A 26,859-nucleotide genomic window follows, 5' to 3' on the forward strand; every position below is an offset into this window, starting at 1 on the left:
GTACTCCCTAATCATTCACTCTTTATTTTTATTTTTTTTTATTAAGTGAGAGGTAAGGAAGCAGACAGACTCCCACATGTTCCCCTACCAGGATCCACCTGGCAAGACTCCTACAGGGCAATGCTCTGCCCATCTGGGACCACTGCTCTGTTGCTCAGCAACTGAGCTATTTTAGTGCCTGAGGTGAGCCCATGGAGCCATCCTCAGCACCAGGGGCCAACTTGCTTGAACCTTTCGAGCTATGGCTACAGGAGGGAGAGAGGGGGAGAGATAGAGGGAGAGAAATAGAGGGAGAGAGGGAGGGGGAGAGAGAGAGAGAGAGAGAGAGGGAGAGAGAGAGAAAAGGGTACAGAAGCAGATGGGTGCTTCTCCTGTGTGCCTGACTGGGAATCAAACCTGGGACATCTACACGCTATGCCAATGCTCTACCACTGAGCCAACTGGCCAGGGACACATGTCCTTTAAAAAACAAAAAACTAGCTTCATCCAAAGCAGTATCTGTGAAACTGAGTTTGATGTGATACTTATGTTTAATTTAAAAAAATCTTTCCATTGATTTGAAAGATAGAGAAGGAGAGAGGGAGGAAGTGAGGAGAGGTAGAGAAAGAGAGAGAAGCATCAGTTCACTGTTCCACTTAACTGTTCCACGTGGTTGTGCACTCACTGATTGCTTCTCTTCCATTCCCTGACTGGGGGGTCAAACCCATGACCTCAGTGTGCTGGGACAACACTTGAACCACTGCGCAACCCAGCCAGGGCCTTATGTTTATTTTCTAATGCACATTAAAACAAACATGTAGCCTGATCAGGCAGTGGCACAGTGGATAAAGTGTCGCCCTCGGATACTGAGACCCAAGTTCAAAAACCCTGAAGTCACCAGTTTGAGTGCGGGCTCACCAGCTTAAGTGTGGGATCATAAACATGACTGCATGGTTGATGGCTTGAGCAAGGGGTCACTGGCTCAGCAGAAGTCCCTTGGTCAAGGCATGTATGAGAAGCAATCAATGAACAACTAAAATGATGCAACTACAAGTTGATGCTTCTCATCTCCACCCCCATCTCTCTCTCTCTCTCTGTCTCTCTCACATACAAAAAAACCCCCAATAAAACCAATGCTGGGTCCCACTCTCTGCATGGGTGGTCTAACCATAGTATTTTTTAAAAGCCTCCAGGTAATTTCAGTGTACAAGTTGAGAATCACTGCTTTAACAGGAAATGTGAATTAAACATCCATTCACCCAAAATTCATTCCAAAATGATTATACGTTTGCATTTCTAGTAGCAGGTCAAGTAACATGTTTTTCCAGGTGCTGTCTTTTAGGTACTTAGAGCCATGAGTTAAAATGGAATTGTAGAAGTGGATAAAAACTCTGATGAAGCCAGAAGGAAACCTGGCCTAAGATGAAGACAGCCAATTACAAAGGTTCACAGCTGACCTCTGGTTCAGAGGAGCAAATTCTCGTCGTCATCTTTGATACGTGATTTTCATCTTTTACATCAGGAATATATACAATATATTTTTTTAATTCAAATGATTTAGCCAAAGGCTACTGTTTGTTCATAGTTAGACTAGTGATTTCACCGTCATTCGTGGATCTAGGCAAAATAATGCAAAGTAAACCTCTATTTAGCATTTTGCTTCACCATCAGACCAAGTCAGTTAGATACAGGAGGGCGATTTAAAGCATATGGAAAGTTGAAATCAGAAACTTTAAATTGTTATATTTATGTTGTTTCAAATACACAATAAAGTCTACTTTTGTGTTTCTCAAGTGAAAACTGTCCTTTAGATATTTTTTTTCTTTTTTTTTTTTGTATTTTTCTTAAGTTGGAAACGGGGAGGCAGTCAGACTACCGCATGCGCCTGACCGGGATCCACCCGGCATGCCCACCAGGGGGTGATGCTCTGCCCATCTGGGGCTTCACTCTGCTACAATCAAAGCCATTCTAGCGCCTGAGGCAGAGACCACAGAGCCATCCTCAGCACCCGGGCCAACTTTGCTCCAATGGAGCCTCGGATGTGGGAAGGGAAGAGAGAGACAGAGAGGAAGGAGAGGGGGAGGGGTAGAGAAGCAGATGGACGCTTCTCCTGTATGCCCTGGCTGGGAATCGAACCCAGGACTCCCGCACGCCAGGCCAATGCTCTACCACTGAGCCAACTGGCCAGGGCTAGATATTTTTGAAGATGAAAGATTTCATAAAAGAAAAAGATTATAGGCCCTGGCCTCAGCGGTAGAGCGTCGGCCTGGTGTGCGGGGGACCCGGGTTCAATTCCCGGCCAGGACACATAGGAGAAGCGCCCATTTGCTTCTCCACCCCCCCCCCCCCACCTTCCTCTCTGTCTCTCTCTTCCCCTCCCGCAGCCAAGGTTCCATTGGAGCAAAGATGGCCCGGGCGCTGGGGATGGCTCCTTGGCCTCTGCCCCAGGCACTAGAGTGGCTCTGGTCGCGGCAGAGCGACCCCCCGGAGGGGCAGAGCATCGCCCCCTGGTGGGCGTGCCGGGTGGATCCCGGTCAGGCGCATGCGGGAGTCTGTCTGACTCAAAAAAAAAAAAAAAAGAAAGAAAAAGATGATAGTTTTTTGGTTTAGGGTTTTATAAGGTTACTGGTATGGTGTTCTGTGTGTGAAGACAAATGAGTCAGCAAAACAGTAATATATGAAAACATAATTTATTTTATTTTTTAATTTTAGAGAGGCAGGGAGAGAGAGACAGAAACACTGATGTGTTTCTGCATGCACCCTAACCAGGGATCCACCAGCATCCTTTGCATATCAGGACGACGTCTAACCAAAAGAGCAACTGGGACAGGGCACAGTATGATTTTATTAAAGGGTGCTTTTGCTAGATGAAGTATCTTAACTAGTTTTCTTTACTTATCTAAATACTGAAACCTCTGAACTAAATATTATCATAGGGAAAAAAATCAGGAAATATATTTTTACATATAAAATACATTATTTTTTTATTAAAATTTTCAAATTTAAGCAGGATTCCAATTATGTAAATACACACACACATATACATATACATATATAGAGAGAGTGAGTTCACTGCTACAAAATATGTACATAACAGCTACATGAGTACAAATAAAAAGTCATATGTAAAAGGATGTTCATTTCACAGCAGGGAAAACAACCACAACTTAAATGTCCTTCATAGATTACTGGTTAAAAATACTCCATGCCATCACTCAGTGGAATACTAATGCAGCCCATGACTCCCGGGGTGGTGGCTGGGGGAGGGGACACCCCCACGCAGCAGCATCAGGTCAGGGTGAGGCAGCTGCCAGCTGGGAGATCAGGGAGAAGGCAGAACCAGCTCTGCACATGCCGGACACACAAATTAGGACTTCACAACAGTGTTTGCCTGCATCCACATAAAACAGAAGTGTTGGCCCTGGCCAGTGGTTCAGTAGATAGAGCAGGGGTCCCCAAACTACAGCCCGCGGGCCGCATGCAGCCCCCTGAGGCCATTAATCCGGCCCCCGCCGCACTTCCAGAAGGGGCACCTCTTTCATTGGTGGTCAGTGAGAGGAGCATAGTTCCCATTGAAATACTGGTCAGTTTGTTGATTTAAATTTACTTGTTCTTTATTTTAAATATTGTATTTGTTCTTGTTTTGGTTTTTTACTTTAAAATAAGATGTGTGCAGTGTGCATAGGGATTTGTTCATAGTTTTTTTATAGTCCAGCTCTCCAACGGTCTGAGGGGCAGTGAACTGGCCCCCTGTGTAAAAAGTTTGGGGATCCCTGGGATAGAGCATTGGCCCAGCATATGGACATCCTGGTTTGATTCCTAGTCATGGCACACAAGAGAAGTGACCACCTGCTTCTCCCCCCACCCCTTTCTCCCTCTTCCCCTCCTGCAAACAGTGGCTCGATTTGTTACAGTGTGGACTCAGGTGCTGAAGATAGCTTGATTGGAGTGCAATAGCCTCAGGTGCTAAAAATAGCTTGGTACTGGAGCATCAGCCCCTGATGAGGTTGCCAGGTAGATCCCAGTCAGGGCGCATGTGGAAGTCTGCCTTGCTATTTCCCCTCCTCTCACCATAAAAAAAAAAGAATAGTATTGTCTTCCTCAAATAAATGTCTTCACCACAAATACCTGACCTTCTGGATTTAAACTTATACAACATTATACTGGAAGCATTAATCCAAATGATGTTGCAGTTAACAAAATTTGGCTATTGGCTGAATGGTGTCATATATGCTACAGAATTTTAAGAAGGTGTAATTCTCATTGGAAACAGTGATAGCAAACTGGCTATCCAGCTGTCCTTGAAGTCTGTGGAACAAGACTGCCCTATAGAACACACTGCGTTAGAAAAGTTATCTCAGTAACTGATGCCTGAAATAAAGGCCAAGACTCTGGAGTTTATGACTAATTCTGAGCTATATTGTGGCTCTAGCATAGTTTATTAGAAAGAAGTCAATATTCTGGCAAAATCTCCAACACCTCAATCAAATATATCTAACTGCAAAATTGTTAAGACAGGTTTGGTTTATAAATATTTTAGAAGGTCATTAAATAGTAACAGAGAAAGTAATTTCATATCCTGTCTCTATGAGAGAATAGAATTACTTCATTTGCTTACCAGTGGGGTTGAAAACAAACCACGGACAGAAGGCACACCAGGAAAATACCTCTCCCTTAAATAGGCCCACGCTCCACGTGCAGAGCTCCCTTTACTCTTCCTAACGGCCCAGCGAGTGGTCTAATCGAAGAAAGTACATTCCTAGTAACTATAAACAATCAGAACTATTAATACTATCCTGGACAGGAATGTTTTCCTTTTCGCTAAATGACTGAACATTATAGCTACAATTCCTCATTTCTTGCACAAAGGCACATCATTTTAATTCCCTTAATTTTTATTTTATTTTTTTACCTTCTCTTCCATACTATATTTTCTTCCTTCACCTCCTTAATTTTGGTTTCTTGTGTTGATCGTACATCAATGGAAGCAGAAGAGAATTAGAATACTGATTCTATGTCATTTAAAAAGATTTAAGACCAATTACGTACCAATCTGACTCTCCGCTCAAAGGGCTCACAGTATATTCAAGAATACAAGATGGGATTCCAGATTTAAGATCCAAAACAAGCCTGCTCTGCCCTTCTCCACGCTCTGTCTGGTCTGGCTGTCAATCCACAGGCCTGGGCTCCGCCCTCTGTGTTCTAAGTGGGCGCTGGCCTTGCCCATCACCCATCCTGGGCCTACAGTATTCATTCATTCTGTGCACCACCTGTGTCCGCTATTCTAATTTCTTTTGTAGAAGTGAAAGCAGTGCAAAATCATCTTGATTTAAATTTTGATGGGAAAACTTGAGTTTTAAAAATGATTTCTACTACATGTTATATCAAATTCAACTCTGAAAACAACCCTCTGAGAAGGCCCTGGCCGGTTGGCTCAGTGGTAGAGTGTCGGCCTGGTGTGTAGGAGTCCTGGGTTTGATTCCCGGCCAGGGCACACAGGAGAAGTGCCCATCTGCTTCTCCACCCCTCCCCCTCTCCTTCCTCTCTGTCTCTCTCTTCTCCTCCTGCAGCCAAGGCTCCATTGGAGCAAAGTTGGCCCGGGCACTGAGGATGGCTCTGTGGCCTCTGCCTCAGGCGCTAGAATGGCTCTGGTTGCAACAGAACAACACCCCAGATGGGCAGAGCATTGCCCCCTGGTGGGCATGCCAGGTGGATCCCAGTCAGGCGCATGCGGGAGTCTGTCTGACTGCCTCCCTGTTTCCGACTTCAGAAAAAAGAGGCCCTGGCCGGTTGGCTCAGTGGTAGAGTGTCGGCCTGGCGTGTGGAAGTCCCGGGTTTGATTCCCGGCCAGGGCACACAGGAGAGGTGCCCATCTGCTTCTCCACCCCTCCCCCTCTCCTTCCTCTCTCTTTCTCTCTCTTCCCCTCCTGCAGCCGAGGCTCCATTGGAGCAAAAGATGTCCCGGGCACTGGGGATGGCTCCTTGGCCTCTGCCCCAGGCGCTAGAGTGGCTCTGGACGCAACAGAGCAATGCACCCGGATGGGCAGAGCATCGCCCCCTGGTGGGCGTGCCGGGTGGATCCCGGTCGGGCGCATGCGGGAGTCTGTCTGACTGTCTCTCCCCGTTTCCAGCTTCAGAAAAATAAAAAAAAAAAAAAAAAAAAAAGAAGAAAAAAGAAAAAACAAACAATCAAAAAGAACAACCCTCTGAGAGAGGTACATCGGTACAGAGGGGAAACACGCGCAGACAGGCGGAGTGACCTGCTTAAGCTCCTGCAAAGCTGAGACATGAAATCTCACCTGTCCCCAAATCCCGCTCTCCCCCACCCGCCACGTCACCTCACATGAGCTTCAGGAAAGAGTATCATTAATAACCGCGTTTACCTAGCAAAGCCGAAGACTCCAACACCAAAAACATATTCCTTTACAACTTATGTGAAGAGGCTAAGTTTTTACTATATTAAAAAGTATCAAGATGTTTATTATTCATAGTTGACAAGTATGAACAAAATGTCTCAAAGAAATACACCCGCAGAGAAACTAGTCAATGGGCCGGACACAGCCTTCAGCATCAGCAGTCACCCGTGGGGACCCTCCCCCGAGTGTTTCCGCCCCACCTTCGTCCTCACCCCCTCGGCCGGGTCCTCTTCAAGTGCATTCCAGAAAGCATGATTTCACTTCTACATATTTTAGTATGTCTCTCTAAAAGGAGTCACTTTAAGAAGAACATAACCACAATACTATTTATCCTACCTAAAAAGATGAACAGTTACTTCAAGTTTATCAAAATAATTCCATTTTACCGTTGATCTCCATTTCTCTCTACCATCACAATCACATTGCAAAATATGTCATAAAACATCCTAACACCTCTCAGGAGGTTCTTTAGTGTCCAAAGAATTATTTCATATCAAAATGATCAAGTCCAGGGACGGATGAGAACCTCCACAATGAAAGAGCCAGACGGATCACGCATCACATGCTGAGTAAGTGGTTCCTGGGTAGCCTAATAATTTAGGCTGGGCCATGACTCCTGACCTAAGGGATACACGCTATCACCTGCAATTATACAACAATCCTATCACGTACAGAATGCTGGTCCTGTAGCACTAAGGATGCCAGGGGATTGTTTGGCACCTTCTTACTAAAAAGTTACAGAGTTTTAAGTTTCTTTTGGTGAAGTCCTATCCTATACCAATGTATAGCCATGTTTCACCTATGCTGTGCCATGGAAACTGGACTTCACGACCTTCCGACAAATAGAGGTACAATCCACTCCTCCTCGACTGCACTTACAGAATTAAGAGGTACACCACTCTTGAAAACGTTTAGCAAGACAAAAACATTCTGCTAGGTTCACCTGATGGTGTGTCCAGTGAAGTTCAGTGGCCAGTCCATCAAATGTGGACCAAGACAGAGGACAAGCCAGGCCCCTAGGCTGCCCTATGGGAGCTAGTGGTCAAAGACGGGAGAGGCGAGGGAGGAGGAGATAAACATTTATACAAACAGATACACTACATTTTAATATACTTGGTGCTGAGAGGTACCACAGGAGCAGAGAGAGGCCCGCAGACCAACTATGGAGGTAAGAAATAGTTTCCAGGAGATCACGGCCAAACTGGCTCTTGGCTATTGAGGAGATTTAGCTAAACTAACCAAGTGGGAAAGGCATTCAAGGTGTAATGTGAGCAAAGGCACCGTGACAGGGAACAGCATGCCAGACTCAGGGAACCAGAGCTCAACGTGCAGGGTGGACGGAGGAACAGGTGGAGGCTGGGTGGCGGAGGCCGGGTGTGCTCTGTAAGTTTAGCTCTGCCCGGCAGGTGACTAGGAGCCGCCGTGGGACCGAGCCGAGTCCCGTGGTTAGCTCTGTGTTCAGACTGCGCCCTCCAGTGGCAACTCAAAACAATGGATTTGCAAGAGGATGAGCATGGAGGATGGAGAGTCTAGGGAAGTGGACGGGGGACTGAAGGACAGCAGGTGGTGGGGGGTTCAGACGGGCAGTGCCTGTGAGCAGCACACAGGAGGTAAAACGGGCAGGCCTCACACTGGACACAGAGAGCGAGAGGGAAGTCCGGATCAACTCCCCGCTTTCTGCGACTGTGTCCAAAAATGCAGAATTAATTATTTTTAATAACTAAAGCGACACAACTATGAGTTGATGCTTCTCATCTCTCTCCCTGTCTCTCTCTCGCTACAAATATAAATTAAAAAATTATTAGTATCTAATCACCTTACTAAAAATTATCTTCCATTCTAATATTAATATTTGTGCTTGTTTTACAGTTCAGTGCAATGGCCAGAGCTTCCAGAGTAAATGTTAAATAATAGTGAAGCAGATATTCTTGCTTTGTTTCCAAATTTATCAGAAATATCATTAATATTTCAACACTAAATATTAAACTGGCTATTAGCTTATCATGTTTAGAAAAGTAACCACACATTCCAATATTAATACCCATTTTTTAAAAAGCCCATTTAGAAAGATCACCATTTAAAAACTGTAACACAAAATCTAGGTCATTCAGCTGACCACAATACTAAATCCATCTCTTGCTGCCAAGGATTGAGAAATATTTTTCAATTTTATATTTAGATAGTTATAAAAAATACAAAGTAAGTATTCATAAACTCTTCCACAGAACAATAATAAATAAATAGTCTCTACTACCATTTTCCTATTGAAAGGACATAAAAACTTACAACAGTCACAACAAAAGAAAACTTTGTTTCTAGGGGATACTAACTATAGCTGGTATATTTTGAATATATTTTCAAAGTTGAATCTGAAATGACCAGAGGTAAAGACACATTTAAACAAGGATTAAAAATCACCCACGAAGAAAGCAGTGGTCTTACCTGTAACGAACATGAAAAGAATGGTCTTCCCTCATGCTTATCAAATTTTCCTCCATCGAGGCATGTTACAAGCCGAGTCCTTCGTGCCAGTCCAGTTCCTTACACGGCAGAAGTGCGGCCGCACACTGTCCGGTTAGCACACGAATGCACTGGCGTTAATGCACCCTAAGCCCCGCTTCTTCGTTATTAATAGTGAAAGGAGGTCAGTGTCAGACAGCTTAAAGGCGCAAAGCGTGGCCCCAGTCCTTGCACCTCTGGCCCTCTGGGCATCACCTCAGCAACATTTCTGCAAAAGGAATACAAGATGCTTTGCTTGGAGTCCCGTTTTTAAAGAATAACCTAGTTCATCCCACGCTCCACAATAATCACACCGCCAACCCCGGACGGCTGTCCTGTCAGTCACAGGAGAAAACAACGAAAGGCCTAATGTCACCACGGAGCTTCCAATCAGTGTGAATGTGAGATGTGAGAACCCCACTGAAGTTTAATTTTTAAACTGGTTTGGAATACCATTTTATGTAATGTTTTCTATTATAAACAAATATAGACTTTATTTATTAGCATCTAAAACAAAACTGTGATACTTCGAGCTTTTAAAAACTGCTATTAACAAGTAAAATGAAAATTCAATAGTCTGAATAAGCTGATTCCAAACTCTGTAAATGTATTATGTGTGCTGATATTTAAGTTATACTTATATTCATTTGCTCTCAAAGTAGAGTCTATTTGAACTCCTTTAGGCCTTTAAAATATTTTTATTAATACTGAGTATGAGCAACAAATTCAGGAAAGATGTGCATAGTAGAATGATATGACAACATTCACCACCACCCAGCCTGAGACAGGGCACTGGGACAGCCTTCAAGTCTCCTGGGCGTGCCAACCTAACCCGTCACATTGCTTTCCCTTCTGAGCTGGCATTGGCACCAAACAGACAACAGATCACCAGAACAGAATACAGAGCCCAGAAATAAGCCCACACCTGTATGGTCAATTAGTCTACGACAAAGGCGGTGAGAATATACAATGGGGTAAAGACAGTCACTTCAATAAGTGGTGTCAGGAAAACTGGACAGATAGAAGCAAAAGAAGAAAACTGGACCACTCTCTGACACAATATAAAAGAATAAACTCAAAATAGACTGCAGATTAAAATGTTAAGACTTGAAATAATAAAACCTTAGAAGACAACATAAGCAGTAAACTCTGTGACATCACTCTTAGTGATATTTTTGGGGAAATGTCTCCTCGGGCAAAGGAAACAAAAGAAAAAGTAGACAAATGGGGCTACATCATAATAAAACTTGCACACAAGGAAACCATCGACAAAACGAAAAGGTAACCTACTGAATGGGAGACGATATTTGCCAATGATACATCCAATAAAGGGTTAATATCAGAAAAGGTAAGGAACCTCACACAGCTTAACCCAAAAGCAAACAATCTGATTTAAAAATGGGCGGAGGACTATAACAGAAGTTTCCCAATGATGGCCAATAGACAATGAAAAGATGCTCATCACTGATCATCAGGGATGCACATTAAAAGCACAATGAGACATCGCCTCCCACCTGTCAGAATGGCTCTCATCAATAAAGCAACAAACAACCAGTGCTGGGAGGCTGTGGAGAAAAGAGAACCCTCGTGCACTGTTGGTGGGAATGTAAATTGGTGCAACTATAAGGAAAACAGTATGAGATGCCTCAAAAAATTAAAGATAGAACTGTCATATGACCCAGCAATTCTGCTTCTGGATATTTAGCTGAAGAAAATAAAAACACTAATTCAAAAGAATACATATATGCACTCCTACATGCCCTGTGGCATCACTAGTAATGGCCAAGATATGGAAGCTAGATGTCCATCAATAATGAATGGGTAAAAAAGATGCGGTATACATATATACAATGGAGTTATTATTCAGCCATTTAAAAGAATGAAATGTTGTCATCTGTGACAACATGGATGGATCTAGAGCAGTGGTAGTCAACCTGGTCCCTACTGCCCACTAGTGGGCGGTCCAGCTTTCATGGTGGGCGGTAGTGGCGCAACCAAAGTATAAATAAAAAGATAGATCTAACTATAGTAAGTTGTTTTATAAAAATTTATTCTGCCAAACTTAGTGAAAATCTGACATGAAGTACTTGGTAAGTAATTATTATGATATGCTTTAACTTGCTGTAACTCTACTTTATAAATTTTATAAAGTAAAGTTACTTCCTTACTTTATAAATCACCATGACTGTGGAACTGGTGAGCGGTTAGAAAATTTTACTACTAACAGAGATACAAAAGTGGGCGGTAGGTATAAAAAGGTTGACTACCCTGATTTAGAGGGTATTATGGTAAGTGAATTAAGTTAGAGAAAGACAAATGCCACATGATCTCACTTATATATGTAACCTAAAAAAAAAAAAAGAATAAACAAAACAGAAGGAGATTCATAGATGTAGAAAAGAAGATGATGGTTACCATAGACGAATGGGTAAGGGGAGGGAACTTTAAATAAAAATAATAAAAATTAAAGGAACAATGGCTGCATAGAAAAACATTTTAGGAATAATTTAAAAAAGCAAAAAGACAGAGAATGCTATTCACCATTTTACTAGGACAATTTATAGTATGGTTTTACTATTCTCAAAAGAAATTCTCCCTCTTACCCTGCAATCTTCATAATAATTAAGTAACAGTTCTGTCCTTAAAATTACTCATTGAACAAACAAGCAATTCTTGATTCAATGATTCATGCTGCAAGAACTCTAACCAACTTAGTAACAATGTGTTCATTCATGCTCTACACTACATTGGAGTGAACAAACCCACTTCATATTTAACACATACTTTAGATCTTAGTGTTATATCTATTAGTGTTACTAGGTTAACACTAATAAAATTTGCAACAAATATCAAGTTATGAATTGTTCATTAGGGTAAGAAAATTTAACGACATAACCAGGTAATGGAGTTGAAATTATAGTTTTGAAAGAATATTAAGAAATTGTCAAGTTTAACCTCCAACCTCCTTTAAGACTTGTAACTAGTAATTTGCAAGGAACACATATATCCTTACTAGCCTCTCCCAGGTTTTAAAAGTGCTCCAAAACCTCACTAACAAAAACTGTTAGCTCACCGCATCTTTTGGTCTGAATGTAGAACCATAAAAAGAAAGCAATAAGTTTTCCCACACCTTAGAAACTAACAGAAGCATATAGAAAGATCAACAAGTACACCACTGATTGCCTCACACTTAATCACCCAATTAGGAAGTCAAAGGGCAGACGCGGGTCAGACAGCTCAGTGGACTTCCGGGCACTGTCCAAGGTACGCAACCAGAGTAAACAAATCCTAGCCCTGCTCTACTCCATTGGCAGAACATTTGCAAACTAGGCGATGGGATAAAATAAGGGATAGAGAGTTACATTTATATATTTTGTACTTCTTTCAATTTATCTCAATTACTCCTGACTGCAACTCAAATGTCAATAACTTTTGGTCTGATTCTTTAAGTATACTCTATAAACTGGTTAACACCCATCAGACAAAAAATGTACAGGGCGTCCTCGGTTACAACAGTCTCGATATACAACGTTTCGAGTTTACGATGCTCACTCCCATTAAAACTTAAATAAATGGAGGCCTGAGTCTTTCATCTGTTACAGATGCCTTGCAATGCTATAGGCAGATTTTGGACGAGAAGTCATCAACCTTCCAGACTAGCCTGGAACAATTCTTTAAGAAGGTAGAGAGGCCTGCAACAGATCCTGTACCCTCTACATCAGCAGCTTCTCGAGATGAACACCTGTAGTACAGGTAGAATCATCTCCAGTGTCCCCTGTCCCTTAGGCAATCCTGATTCACCTGACCCAGTGTCTCCAGCGCCTTCTGCAGGTTCTCCTGCCTCTCCAGCTTCCTCCTCCCAGTAGGTCACTCTCTCCCACCGTCCAGTGTGCAAGCCAACCACGGGAATAAAGGTAAGAAACTTTTTTTCACTCATTTTTTGTCATTTTTTCTGTTACTACAGGACAGTGGACACACAGTATATTTATGTCCTTTTTCCTTTTTCCTATGGCTTACTTATGTTTCTATGTTCTAGATTATGGTTTTACAACTGTGTTAGGCTAGGTCAGTGACTTAAGCTAGGGTGGGTTTCAACTTACATCAAAATTCATGTTATGTCACTGTCATAGGAATGAAACTGTGTCGTAACCCGAGGACACCCTGTAATTGACTTTCCTTGCCTCTAGTTTAGATTATTTAAATTCTTTAAACTTCTCTTCTCCTAATAATTCCCTCTACGGTACAATACTCAAATTCTCCACATCCCTTTCAGTTGTAATGTTTAAAGTCAGATAAAGTAGCGCTTTATCAATGTGAGTAGGGTTAAATACTGAGGAAGGATCAAGAATCTGCAAAATTGAAGTTCTTTTATATTAAAATTCAGGGTATAGTTTACAGTAATAAATACACATCATAGTAATAATAAAGGTAATAAAATAAGATGCCAAAACACCCACTTCTGAATTACCTCAAGTAACTACCCTAGGTCCCTGGTTGGCAAACTGCGGCTCGTGAGCCACACATGGCTCTTTGGCCCCTTGAGCGTGGCTCTTCCACAAACTACCACGTGCGGGCGCTACCTCGATAAGGAATGTACCTACCTGTATAGTTTAAGTTTAAAAAACTTGGCTCTCAGAAGAAATTTTAATCATTGTAGACGCTTAATCCCAACTCCTGCTTCTAATTACATTTTATCTAAGACAGAGTGGGAACAAGACGGCTAGTGTAAGGAACAACATGCAAAATCAAAGGCAGGACGTTTACACAGAAAACTATGGCAGGAGTATAAATAAAGGCAAAGAGTGTCGTAAACAAAGTCCAACGAAGAGAAAGCTCAGAGCTTGGTTCTAGTGGGCCGGTGACAAGTAAGGTAAGAAAAGTTATTCTGACGTCAGAATATCTGACTGATGTGGGAAATTAGTGCCCAAAGAAAGTGCTGTCAGGCCCAAGAGCGGCCGAGTACTGGACTCCGCAGTAAGGCCGAGAGCCCCTCGAGATAAGCGAAGAATGCCCGCTGAGACGTGAGAGGCCATGCCAAGCAGTAACGGAGAGCTCACGAGATTCTGATCACTTCTGATCACAGACAATAAAAAGCCCAAACAGTTAGTTCATCACTAAACTAGTCTTACAAGAAATGTTAAAGGAACTTCTTTAAGAAAAGATTAAAAATATGCCTAAAAAATTATAAGAGAGAAGAGAATTCTCACCAATAGAGGCAAACGCTTGGGAAAAATTGGATCAACCAACTATAAAGCTGTTATAAAGGTAAAAAGGACAAAGTAGAAAGAGCATGTGTAATTACAACAGTAAGTAAACAATTAATTAACACACACAAAAGATTTTAAAAAAGTCATGACAAAAACATAAACATAACCCTGGCAGGTTGGCTCAGCCGTAGAGCATTGGCCCGGCGTGTGGAAGTCTGGGGTTCAATTCCTGGCTGGGGCACACAGGAGAAGTGCCCATCTGCTTCTCCACCCCTCCCCCTCTCCTTCCTCTCTATCTCTCTCTTCCCCTCCCGCAGCCGTAGCTGAGGCTCCATTAGAGCAAAGTTGGCCCGGGCACTGAGGATGGCCCCATGGTCTCTGCCTCAGGCGCTAGAATGGCTCTGGTCACAACGGAGCAATGCCCCAGATGGGCAGAGCATTGCCCCCTGCTGGGCATGTCTGGTGAATCCCTGTGGGTGCATGTGGGAGTCTGTCTCTCTGCCTGCCCACTTCTCATTTCAGAAAAAAAAAAAAAACAATCAAAAAACCATAAACATAAAGGAAATGAGTAAAAATTGTACTGATTTTAGAATGTGCTCGAATTAAGTCACCATCAAGTTAAAATAGATGACAATAAACAAAACTTGGTATATATGAAGCACATGGTAACCACAAACCATAAATCTATAGGAGATACACAAAAAACAAAGAGAAAGGAATCTAAACACAACACTACAGAAAGTCATCAACATACAAGATAATAAGAGAGGAATAGAGAACAAAAACATCAGAAAACAATAAAATGGCAAACACTATATACCTATCAATTACTTTAATTGTAAATGGCCGAGTGATCCAATCAAAAGACATAGGGCGGTTGAAGGTTGAAGGTTGAAGGGATAAAAACATCAAGACCCACACACCTGCGGTGTACCGAGACCCACTGCAGATCAAAGACACACAAGGCTGCAAATAAAGGGATGGAGAAGACGTTTCCTGTGAATGGGAACAACAGCACAGAAACCCGGCTGGGCTCGCTGCGGCAGCACACACGGGGGCTGGAACGACGCACGGAGGATTAGCACGGCCCTGCGCGAGGATGACATGCAGGGTCGTGAACTGTTCCATTAAAAAAAAAGGAAAAGCTGGGGTGGCAAGAATTACAGTACATTAGACAAAATAGACTTTAAAACAGGGCTGGAACAAGAGACAAGGGCATTTCCTAATAATGAAAAGACCAATCCAACAAGAAACTATAACTCTTGTAAACACCTTCACACTCAACATAGGAGCACCTAAATGTATAAAGCAAACGATGACGGACATAAAGGGAAAGATGGACAGGAAAACAATCAGAGCAGGGGATACAGCAATCCGTCAGCATCACTGGAGAGATCTTCCGGACAGAAAATCAACCAGGAGCAGTGGCCTTAATGATACATCAGACCAGATAGACTTAATTGATATTTTAAGGCAATTCACCCCAAAGCAACAGAATATACATTCTTTTCAAGTGCACATGGAATATTTTGTAGGACAGACCACTTACTGGGCCACAAAACAAGTCTAATAAATTTAATATTATTAAAATCATATCATGCCTCTTCTCTGATCACAATGGTATAACCTAGGATGTTATTCTAGTGTGAGAGAGAAAGAAAAATAGAGAAAGAGAGAGAGAGGGAGGAGGAGGGGGGGAGAGAGAGAGAAGGAGGGGAGAAGGAGGGAGAGGAAGGGAGAAAGAGGGAGGGGGAAGGAGAGAGGGAGAAGGAGGGAGATAGGGAGAGGGGGGGATAGAGAAAGAGAGAGGGAGGGAGAGGAAGGGAGATGAGAAATATCAACTCAGTTGCAGCACTTGAGTTGCTCATTGATTGTTTCTCATACATGTCTTGATGGGAGGCAGGGCTCTAGGAGAGCCAGTAACCCCTAGCTCAAGCCAGCAACCTTGGGCTCAAGCCAGCAACTATTCAGTCATTTTGATGATCCCACACTCAAGCCAGAGACCCTGTGCTCAAACTGGTGACCTTGGGGTTTTGAACCTGGGACCTCTGTGTCCCAGGTCAATGCTTTATCCACTGTGCCACCACTGGTCAGGCTAAACTAGAAATTAATACAAGAATACTGAAAAACAGGCTAAATAACATGCAACATGCTACTAAACAATAAATGGGTTAATGAGATAAAGAAATAAAAAGCTACCTTGAGATAAAATAAAACACAACACCAATGGGACACAACCAAGTATTCTAAGAGGAAAGTTCATAGCAATACAGACCTACTTCAAAAACAACAAAATCTCAAATAAACAATATATCTTTACACCTAAAGGAACTAGAAGAACAAACAAAGCCCAAAGTGAACAGAAGGAAATACTAAAGATCACAGCAGAAATAATTAACATAGTCTATAAAAACAAAAACAATACAGAAGATCAATGAAACCAAGATCTGGCTCTTTAAAAAGATAAACAAGCATGATCAAGCAATGGCACAATGGATAGAGCGTCAGACTGGGATGCAGAGGACCCAAGTTCGAAACCCCAAGGTCGCCAGCTTGAGTGTGGGCTTATCTGGTTGAGCAAAGCTTGAGCCCAAGGTCACTAGCTTGAGCAAGGGATTACTCAGTCTGCTGTAGCCCTCTGGTCAAGGCACATATGAGAAAGCAATCAATGAACAACTAAGGAGCTGCAATGAAGAATTGATGCTTCTCATCTCTCTCCCTTCCTGTCTGTCTGTCCCTATCTGTCCTTCTCTCTGTCTCTGTCACAAAAGGGGGAAAAAAATATATATAAACAAAACTGATAAACCTCTAGCCAGACTCACAAAGACGAGGAGAGAGGGCCCAAATAAATAAATAAAATCAGAAATCAAAGAGAAGTGACGACCGACATCACTAAAATACAACGGGCTATAAGAAAATGTTACAAACAATCATAGGCCAACAAATTGGACAACCTGGGGAAAAATGGATTAATTCCTAGAAACATACTATTTTTGAAGGTTGAACCAGGAAACAAAATCCAAACACAGCGATAACTACTAATGAAACTGAATTAGTAATCAAAAAAATTCCCAACAAAAAACCCTGACCAGATGGCTTCACAGGTGGATTTTAGCAAACATTCAAAGAATTAATACCTAACCTCCTCAAACTATTCCAAAAAAAAACTGAAGAGAAGGGAAGCCTCCCAAACTCACTTTACAGGTCAGCATTGCCCTGATATCAAGGGTAGGCAAAGACATTATCTCTCTGCTGAACACAGACGTAAAAATTCTCAAATATTAGTAAACCCATTCAGCAATACACTAAAAAAATCATACATCATGATCAAGTTTGATTTATTCCCATGATGCCATGCTGGTACAGTATCCACAGGTCAATTAACAGGACACACTACATAAACAAAATAAAGGATAAAAATCATATGATCACATCAACAGATGTGGAAGAAGCATTTGACAAAATCCAACATCCGTTCATGATGAGAGGGAGGACAGAGAAGAGGGGCGACAGCTGAAAAGGAAGAGGGATTAAGAGGCCAGTTATAAAAACAGCCCCCGGGATGTAAAGCACAGCACAGGGCATGGAGTCAAGAACATTGTAATAGCCGTGTCCAGTGCCAGGTGAGTATTAGACTTACCGTGGGTGATCACTTCATCAATCCTAACAATGCCCAACCACTACATTGTACACCTGAAACTAATAACATTGTATGTCAACTGTAACTGAAAAATTGTTTAATTAAGTAAAGGATTTCCAATTTTGAGGCCTGATGGAACAGTAGGAATAGACACAGTGACTGACAAATTGGATTGCAAGAGTGATACTTCAGAGAGGAGAAATAATGGGATACTTTACATTAAACTTGCACTTGGTAAAGTGCTATATTCACAAATAATAGCTGAAAAAATAAAGAAAATCAAGATTGAGATAAGCTGAAATCAATAAAATTTGATAAATGGCAAAGGATGGGGTTGTAGACTAGAAATGAGTGGCTGATATTCCTGAGTTTTTGCACAGCTTTAAAACTAAATTTTTTGCCCTGGCTGGTTGGCTCAGTGGTAGAGCGTCGGCCTGGCGTGCAGGAGTCCTGGGTTCAATTCCCGGCCAGGGCACACAGGAGAAGCACCCATCTGCTTCTCCATCCCTCCCCCTCTCCTTCCTCTCTGTTTCTCTCTTCCCCTCCTGCAGCCAAGGCTCCACTGGAGCAAGGTTGGCCCGGGCGCTGAGGATGGCTCTATGGCCTCTGCCTCAGGCACTAGAATGGCTCTGGTTGCAGCAGAGCAATGCCCCAGATGGGCAGAGCATCGCCCCCTGGTGGGCATGCCGGGTGGATCCCGGTCGGGCGCATGTGGGAGTCTGACTGTCTCCTGGTTTCCAACTTCAGAAAATACAAAAAAAAAAATTTTAAAAAAAAACTAAAATTTTTAAAAAGTACCAACGAGATCTAAATGTTATCACTGCAATGAGTCAGTAGCAAAATTAGAGAAACTGTAATAGGAGAAAAAAATTAGAGCAACGCATAACAGTTCTGATTCTTTATTCAACACAATCTATAAGCCAATAACATACTCAAGCTGTTGCATAATACTGTGAACTAAAGATAACTCAAGATAATGTGTGTGCATATCTACCTTTACCTATACTGTTGAAGATGGCTTTCATGTTCACTGATAATGTCATATGTATCAAATGTGAGTTACACAGCCCCAAATAATAACAATTACAGCATTAGTCAAGCAAATCATTTTATTTGCTATCATTTTGCAGAAACACAAATTTGCTACAGGTTATGCTGTAAAACTGTATCAATAAAGTTTGCCTTAAGCAAATATATACTACTACAGCATGTACTCCAATTAAGGCTAAGTCTTAATTTTTTGCTTATCTTGAAGTCTGCAACAATCAATGTTAGTTGTGAAATGTTAGGACAAGTTAGTTTAGAAAACAAGGGTAACTAATAGTGTAACTGCTGGCACATACACGTTTTTATAATTTTTTTTAATAAGCCCTTTGTGACTCTCAATTAGCTAAATAAACAGAATTTCAAAATATAGATTAAAATGGTTCTAGACTCCAAATAAATCTATATCTTAGAGGTATACTCCCCAGTGAGAAGGGTTCCCAAGTGTGTCTGAAATTAATTCTCATGGGTCATTATGAAAGGTATCCAATACATGTAAAATAAAGGCGCTATTAATTTCAAACTCATTTTTATTCTTGGCATATTTTTTTTAAAATATAGGTAAGGTACAGAGCTGTGGACATTAAAAATATAAAACAATGAATGCAACCATTTCAGTGTACTAAAATCCAAAATCAATTCTAGTAATATAAGAATTGCTTTTCATTTTCAAATGTTTACACCTAAAAGCTCACCATTCTAAACAGCTGACTCACAGTAGTTCCCCTTACAAGCAGTTTTGCTTTCTGCAGTTTCAGTTACCTGCGGTCAACCGTGGTCCAAAAACATTAAGTGAAAAATTCCAGAAACAACAATTCACAAATGTTATATTGCACGCCGTTCTGAGAAGCATGGTGGACTCTCTCACATCCCCCCTCCCCAGCCGGGAACATGAATCCTCCCTGGGCCAGCGCACGCCTCCCACCCTCAGTCACTCAGGATCCTCCACTGTGATCCGCTTGAGTGCAGCGCACGCCTCCCACCCTCAGTCACTCTGCGTCCTCCGCTGTGATCCGCTTGAGTGCAGCGCACACCTGCTTGTGTTCAATGGCCCCAAAGGGCAGGAGTAGTGATGCTGGCAATTCGGATATGCCAGAGAGGCTGTAAAGTGCTTCCTTCATGAAAAAGTATGTTTTTACAGGGAAAAAAACAATAAATACAGGGTTTAACTGTCCCTGGTTTCAGGCATCCACTGGGGGTCTTAGAACCAATCCACCCCCCAAGGGTAAGTGGGGACTACTTTATACATAAACTTCCCATTTTAGTGAGGAACATTTATATTTTTATCCATCATATACCACTAAAAGGACACCACAGAATTACACTCCCTGCACAACCAAAATACTAATGAAAGCCATATATGAAATTTCAAACTAGATAAATACTAAAACAAAATGTCATCTACAAGAAAGATTTGACTGTTTCAAGCCTTCCTCTTAGCAGTGCGACTGAACAGTGAGGAAGGCCGAGTGTAAGTCCACTGTATGAGGAATGCACAGTATCTGTAATTCCGCGCAGTTTCCAACCCCGCACCAGGCACTAGGGCTGGGTCACTACTGCAGAGGCACCAGCAGGTCTCTTGACTTCCAAGGGTCTAACGGTCCCTGGCAACTTAGGAAGAAGCTGAATACTGAATGTTTTTCGTGACATTGTAAACTAGAAAGGGGCTCTCTTTTCATTTTTATATTGATTTGAGAGAGAGAGAAAGGCTGAGATAGAGAGGGATGGAGGGAACGAGGGAGGGGAAGGGAGAGAGAGAAGCATCAATTTGCTGCTCCACTTATTTATGCATTCATTGGTTGATTCTTATATGTGCCCTGACTGGGTGTAGAACCCACAACCTTGGCGTATCAAGCTCATGCTCTAGCTACCCGGCCAGGGCTAAGGAGCCCTATATATAAATCATCAATGGAATCCATCTGAATTACGCCAGTGAAACACTAATTCGAAGTGCTGCTTTGTGGCCCTGGCTGGATAGAGCAGTTGGTTGGTGTGTCATCCACATGCGCCAGGGCTGTGGGTTCAATCCCCGGTCAGGGCACATAGAAGAATCAACCGGTCAATGTGTGGGTAGGTGGAACAGCAGGTCGATGTCACTCTTTCTCCCACTCTCTCTAAAATCAATAAATTAAACTACTGTTTTGTAATCACTATGCTCAGTAATCACAATTCAATAGAGGATGAAGCAGTTGCTTAAAAATTCCAAGGACAAGCCCTGGCGGGTTAACTCAGTCGGTTAGAACAACAAATGAATGCTTCCCAGTCTCTCTCGTTCTCAAAAGAATAAATAAGTAAATAAATTCAAGAAATTTATTTTATGCAAAATCCCTAATCTTGGCTACCTTTACCCTTGTGAAGCAGCAACTGAATCAAAAGTCCTGTTCCAACAAGATTACTTATTTACATTAAAAAATATAAATGTGTGCCCTGGCCGGTTGGCTCAGTGGTAGAGCGTCGGCCTGGCGTGCAGAAGTCCCGGGTTCGATTCCCGGCCAGGGCACACAGGAGAAGCGCCCATCTGCTTCTCCACCCCTCCCCCTTTCCTTCCTCTCTGTCTCTCTCTTCCCCTCCTGCAGCGAGGCTCCATTGGAGCAAAGATGGCCTGGGTGCTGGGGATGGCTCCTTGGCCTCTGCCCCAGGCACTAGAGTGGCTCTGGTCGCAACAGAGAGACGCCTGGGAGGGGCAGAGCATCGCCCCCTGGTGGGCAGAGCTTCGCCCCTGGTGGGGTGCTGGGTGGATCCCGGTTCGGTGCATGCGGGAGTCTGTCTGACTATCTCTCCCCATTTCCAGCTTCAGAAAAATACAAAAATAAATAAATAAATAAATAAATAAAAAATAAAAATATAAATGTGTTCAACTAAAGGAAAAAGGAATATATTCATTAGAATAAACTATTGATAGTATTTTTATCCCTATTACTTGGTTCTATTTCTCATCAAACTGAAGCCCATAGTTTGCAAAAATATAATGTTAATTCTCCCTCCTATAAGACAACTTTAGAGATGGTCCTTTTAATCCATTAGTAAAATTAGTAACCTTTTGCAAATCTCTAACCTGCATAAGAAAAATGCAAAATTTTCTAGTTATTATAAACACAAAATTCTGAATACATATACATATTATAATACCAAGTTTATAAAAACACATTGATGACTTTAAAAAAGGACATTTAAAATTTTAATCAATGCCAATTATATTTTCAGTGCTTTCCAAATGATTGTTTAGGTTATAAGATGAAGGGATCACAAGAAAACGTCTGTAATCCAAAAACACTGACCATTCACACTAATCAATCAATGAAACAATTTCTAAAACAACCCAATTTCTAAAACAAAAACAAACAAAAACCCCTGCATACATGTAAGTCCTTGCCCTTTCTGATCCATATGTAATCTTTTGTTAATAAATATAAATTTATTTATTTGTTTTTATCTTTTTAGGGCCTACACAAAATGAACCAACATGACACAATTAATAGGAGCTCTCGCACTAGCCAGTTGGCTCAGCGGTCGAGTGTTGGCCCAGTGAGTGGAAGTCCCAGGTTCGATTCCGGTCAGGGCACACAGGTGAAGTGATCATCTCCACCACTCCTCACTCTCTCTATTCTCCTCCCACAGCCACGGTTCAAATGGTTCCAGCAAGTTGGCTTCAGGCACTGAGGAAAACTCCATGGCTTTGGCTCAGGTGCTAAAAATAGCTTGGTTGCTGAGCAAAGGAGTAGCGGCCCCATAAGGGCAGAGCATCGCCTGCAAGGGGGCTTGCCATGTGGATCACGGTAGGGGTATATGCAGGAGTCTGTTTCTCTGCCTCTTCACCTCTCAATTAAAAAAAAAAAAAGGAGCTCAAAGAAGTAAAATTCAAAATAGTTGTATGAAGACAGTATGTCAGAAAAAGATAAATACTAATTAGTAAACAATGGAGAGAACACAACTTTAGAAAAAGTGGTTAGCACATCACAAGATAATATGACCCATAGCCATTTATTAGTACCAATGATGGTCAGCTATCAGCTTAAATCAATTAATATATTTATGAAAAACTCAGAAGTAAAGTAGAAAAAAAGTGGTCCTTTCTTTTTCATTGATTGATTTATGAGGAGGGGGAGAGGGGAAAAGAACACTGATTTGTAGTTCTACTTATTTATGCAGTCAATGGTTAATTCTTGTCTGTGCCCTGACTGGGGATCAGAAGAGATCGGGTGCATGCAGGGTGGTATGGCCGTAGACCTGACTGGGGATCGAACCCACAACCTTGGCATATCAGGACCATGCTCTAAGCTACCTGGCCAGGGCTGAGAAGTGGTCTTTTCAACTGAACATTGTTCTTAAGTTATGTAAATGCCAATAAGTCAGTTCTCTTAACAGGACCAGGCAAAACTGTTTTTTTTTTGTTTTTGTTTTTGTTTTTTTTGTATTTTTCTGAAGTTGGGAACGGAGAGGCAGTCAGACAGACTCCTGCATGCGCCCGACCGGGATCCACCTGGCATGCCCACCAGGGGGCGATGCTCTGCCCATCTGGGGCGTTGCTCTGTTGCAACCAGAGCCATCCTAGCGCCTGAGGCAGAGGCCACAGAGCCATCCTCAGCACCCAGGCCAACTTTGCTCCAATGGAGCCTTGGCTGCGAGAGGGGAAGAGACAGACAGAGAGGAAGGAGAGGGGGAGGGGGAGGGGTGGAGAAGCAGATGGGCACTTCTCCTGTGTGCCCTGGCCGGGAATCGAACCCAGGACTCCTGCACACCAGGCCTCTACCACTGAGCCAACAGGCCAGGGTCCAAAACTGGTTTTAAATACATTTTTAAGCATAAATAAAACCCAAATGCAAAAAGATTAGAAATGCCTAAATGGGATCCCTAACAGAGTTTGAACTAAGAATTCTTCACAGGAAAATGTAATTGTCTTCTCCTTCCAAAAGTTACACCATTCTTTGCAAAAATGATTCAGTTCAATTTGGTAATGTTAGGAGATGATATGGGAAGGCTGATTCTTGGTAAAAAGGGCTAAGGAAAGCTTTTTGGAAGAAATAAAATCTGTCCTGCACCATGAAGGACCAGCAGACCTTTGTTGGGTGAATGGAGGGAATGGCTCAGAAGCAGGGGGAGTGGGAAGACACAACGTTGCCAGGACAAGCCCTCGGGGGAGGCGTAGGGAGAGAGAAGTAAAAGACTCCTAAACCAGGTGGGACTTGGAATATGCGGCGGCAGCACCTGTCTGGCCTTGTGTTTACATAAGGGGAACCTTACAGTTTTTCAAGGAAGGAATAGCAAAGTTGGATCTGTGTGAAGTCCAACAGGCAGCAACAGATAGGGAGTCAGAACAAGATACTGCAAAAACTCCAGAAACAAATTGCTTTGCACACAACTGACATCCAACAAACTTTTTTGATTTCCTGCCTGGGAAGAACGGAACTATTACAAAGAAGCAAAGATTGCTATAACATTGAGAAAACCACAGTTTAACACACTTCTCTACACTAAAGAGTACATTCACATTCATGTAAATAACTCAGGAAAGTGTTGGGTTTTCTTAAATGTTTTTAAAAAGATGATTAAAAAGAATTTTGAAAATGTTATGTGACTTATAAGGTATTGAAAAAAAGACAGCAGCCCTAAAAGAAAGACTGAAATATTTCTGCACAGTTCACAACAAAACACTGCACCTTCAGGCACCTTAAACACAGGATTATATCCCTCTAATGGATTCCGAAACCTGGGGGAGGTTCAAACACAGCAAAGCAATACCGCATGTGCTCAGGGATCAGGCTCTGGTTTGAATATCAGCAGGGCAACTTATTAGTTATATGATCTTAAGCTAGTTAAACTCTCAGAGTTGGTTTGGGCATAATGATACTTAACCAACATGTGTTGTGATGATTAGAGACATGATTTATAAAGCGCCTAACCCAATGCCTGGCTCTGCTACTTAAAAGTACTCCATTAAGCTAGTAGTAATGATAATAGCTGCTGTTGTTACTAGTAAAAAACAAACAAACAAACAACAAAAAAAAGAACATGTCGATTAGACTAGTTTAGAACAACCTCTCTATGGCAGGTTTTCGATATTTAAATTCCTGAGAACTTATGGCAAATTGTATCTTTTCGGTAAATCTTAGAAATATGTGCTCCTTAAGAACAAGGCCATTAAAAAAAAAAGTCAATAGCTTATCTTTGCTGTAATTAGCCTACTAAGTCTGAGATTTATTTTAAACTATAACATTTGTAACACCCAATGCTGATTTAAAAACGGAAGAAAATACAACTGCTTATCTAGCCAAAGAGGACTTTGGGGGAAAAGCCTCTACCACAATACCACACAGCTTTTAACTTTGTAGCCGCTCCACTCCTTCTAGAAATAATAGCAGGAGAAAGAGCTGGCTGGAGCGAATCCACGCTGAGGTGTCAAGAAGCGCAAGTTCGAGACTGTCCCTCAACCCGAACCCCCCCCCCTTTACACACAGCCAGGTCACCAACAGTGACCTTCCCTGCAAGCTGCTTACTCACTTCTAAACCATCAGCCACAGCTGCTTCTCGAATAGAGCCAGCGCAAGCAGGAGTGGTTCTTATCAGCGGCGACCGCGCTGGCGGTTGGTTATCAGGCAGTAAATCTTCGGTGCACCCGTCTCAAGTGGCAGCTAGAAAACTCAGCTCGCCGAGGGGGTGGCCTTCCCGCACGCACCACTGCCGACTCCTCCACAGGCCGACAGAAAAGGGAGCCAAGAACCTACGCTTGGGTTAAATTATGCATTAAGGCAAAATTTCCATCCTGACTCGTCTTTAATCAACTTCAAATGATACTATGTACCGTAGTTAAAAGGACCTACCTGGCTACCATTCAAACAAGGAAACTACAGGCTGTCTGTCCACTTTTTCCTACTCGAAGATATTCTACAGAGTTTCAGGAAAGGGCTTTCTTACCCTTCTAGGCTTACTAAAACTTTTTGCAGCAACGACCAGTTTCCACGGTAAACCGATGGGAGGGGCCCCAAGGGTCCCGAATTCCGGGGTGGTAAACGCAGGTGGCTGCTGCACGCGCACGGCTCCAGGTGCATGCGATCGGCCCGGGGTGCAATTCCACGGGGCTGAGGGTTTTTAACGTATGTGACTCATACTCAGAAAACACCGAAAGTCACTGTGTCCCATTCTACTTTTTATTTAAAATGAGCAGCGAGCGCAGCTGTTAAGCTCCAGCCGCGTTTAAAAACCGACGAGAACGCGGCTGAGCCCCGTCCTGGAGCGGCTCCTCTGCCCCGTCCCGGCCGGGGCGGGCCACGAACAAAGGCGGTCGCCCCCAAACCCCGGCCACGGAGCCCACCCCGCGCGCGCACACTCCCTGTCACCCCCCCCTCCACCCCAAACGCGCCCCCGGGACTCACCTCCCGCGGGCCGGCGGGTCCGGAGGGCGGCGGACGAGGAGAAGCTGCAGCAGCCGCCGCCTCGGACGACAGGCGGGTGGCCGCGTCCCCTCCCCCGGCGGGTCCCGCCGCGGGCGCCTGGCTAGGCAGGGGCACCTCGGGAGGCCCGAGCGCCCGCCGCTGCGACAGGTCACGTGAGCCAGAGCTCCCAGGGCTCTCCTCTCCCGCCCCGCAGGTCCCACCGCTGCCAGGGGTCCCACAGCACCGCCCACCCTTACTGGGCCCTCTGCGCCTGCGCTACAGCGCCAGTCGCTCCCATTCAAACCGACAACGCCCCGCGTCTTTCGGACCAGCCAATGGCCGGCGCGGGAGGCGGGGCCGGGTGGGAGGGGCGGGGCCTTGAGTGTCAGTGTGAGCTGGACCCCGGGGGGCCTGGGTCCTCCCCTGCTCCGGGACCTGTCTGCGACCACCAAAGTGACGTTGCTTTCCTGTCCTCTTATTTCTTCTTTAAACACTAATTTGTGGGTGGAGCGACGATATCGTCCCAAAAGAGTTCTTCAGAGACGGTATGAAGTCCAGACCCCTTTAAAAGATGGAGCCCCAAACAAGTGCCTCCTGCCCTTAGGGCTCTTCAAGGCCTGAGAACCGGTCCCCCAAGTGGGATTTGCGGGTTGAGAAAAAGAGGCCTCTGTGAAAGGAACAGAGGGACCGTGTGAAGGTCTGAA

At 43.2% G+C, this 26,859-nt stretch overlaps 1 protein-coding gene across 3 annotated transcripts in view; it reads right to left on the reverse strand.

Annotated features, from left to right (window-relative positions):
* GPSM2 (G protein signaling modulator 2) overlaps nucleotides 1-26,412 on the reverse strand; it is a 58,160-nt gene extending 31,748 nt beyond the window's left edge. For 2 of the 3 annotated variants that reach the window (XM_066353341.1, XM_066353343.1), the window contains exons 1-2: nucleotides 26,156-26,412; nucleotides 8,838-9,123 (exon numbers count right to left, since the gene is read on the reverse strand). In XM_066353341.1, coding sequence (XP_066209438.1) covers nucleotides 8,838-8,893 — 56 coding nt within the window. In that variant the 5' untranslated portion in view covers nucleotides 8,894-9,123; nucleotides 26,156-26,412. The remainder of the gene's footprint in view (nucleotides 1-8,837; nucleotides 9,124-26,155) is intronic. The other variant, XM_066353342.1, reaches the window with a different exon arrangement.
* Nucleotides 26,413-26,859: the final 447 nt, after the last annotated feature.

Source organism: Saccopteryx leptura, chromosome 11 (assembly GCF_036850995.1).
Source record: "Saccopteryx leptura isolate mSacLep1 chromosome 11, mSacLep1_pri_phased_curated, whole genome shotgun sequence".
NCBI classification, from domain to species: Eukaryota; Metazoa; Chordata; class Mammalia; order Chiroptera; family Emballonuridae; genus Saccopteryx; species Saccopteryx leptura.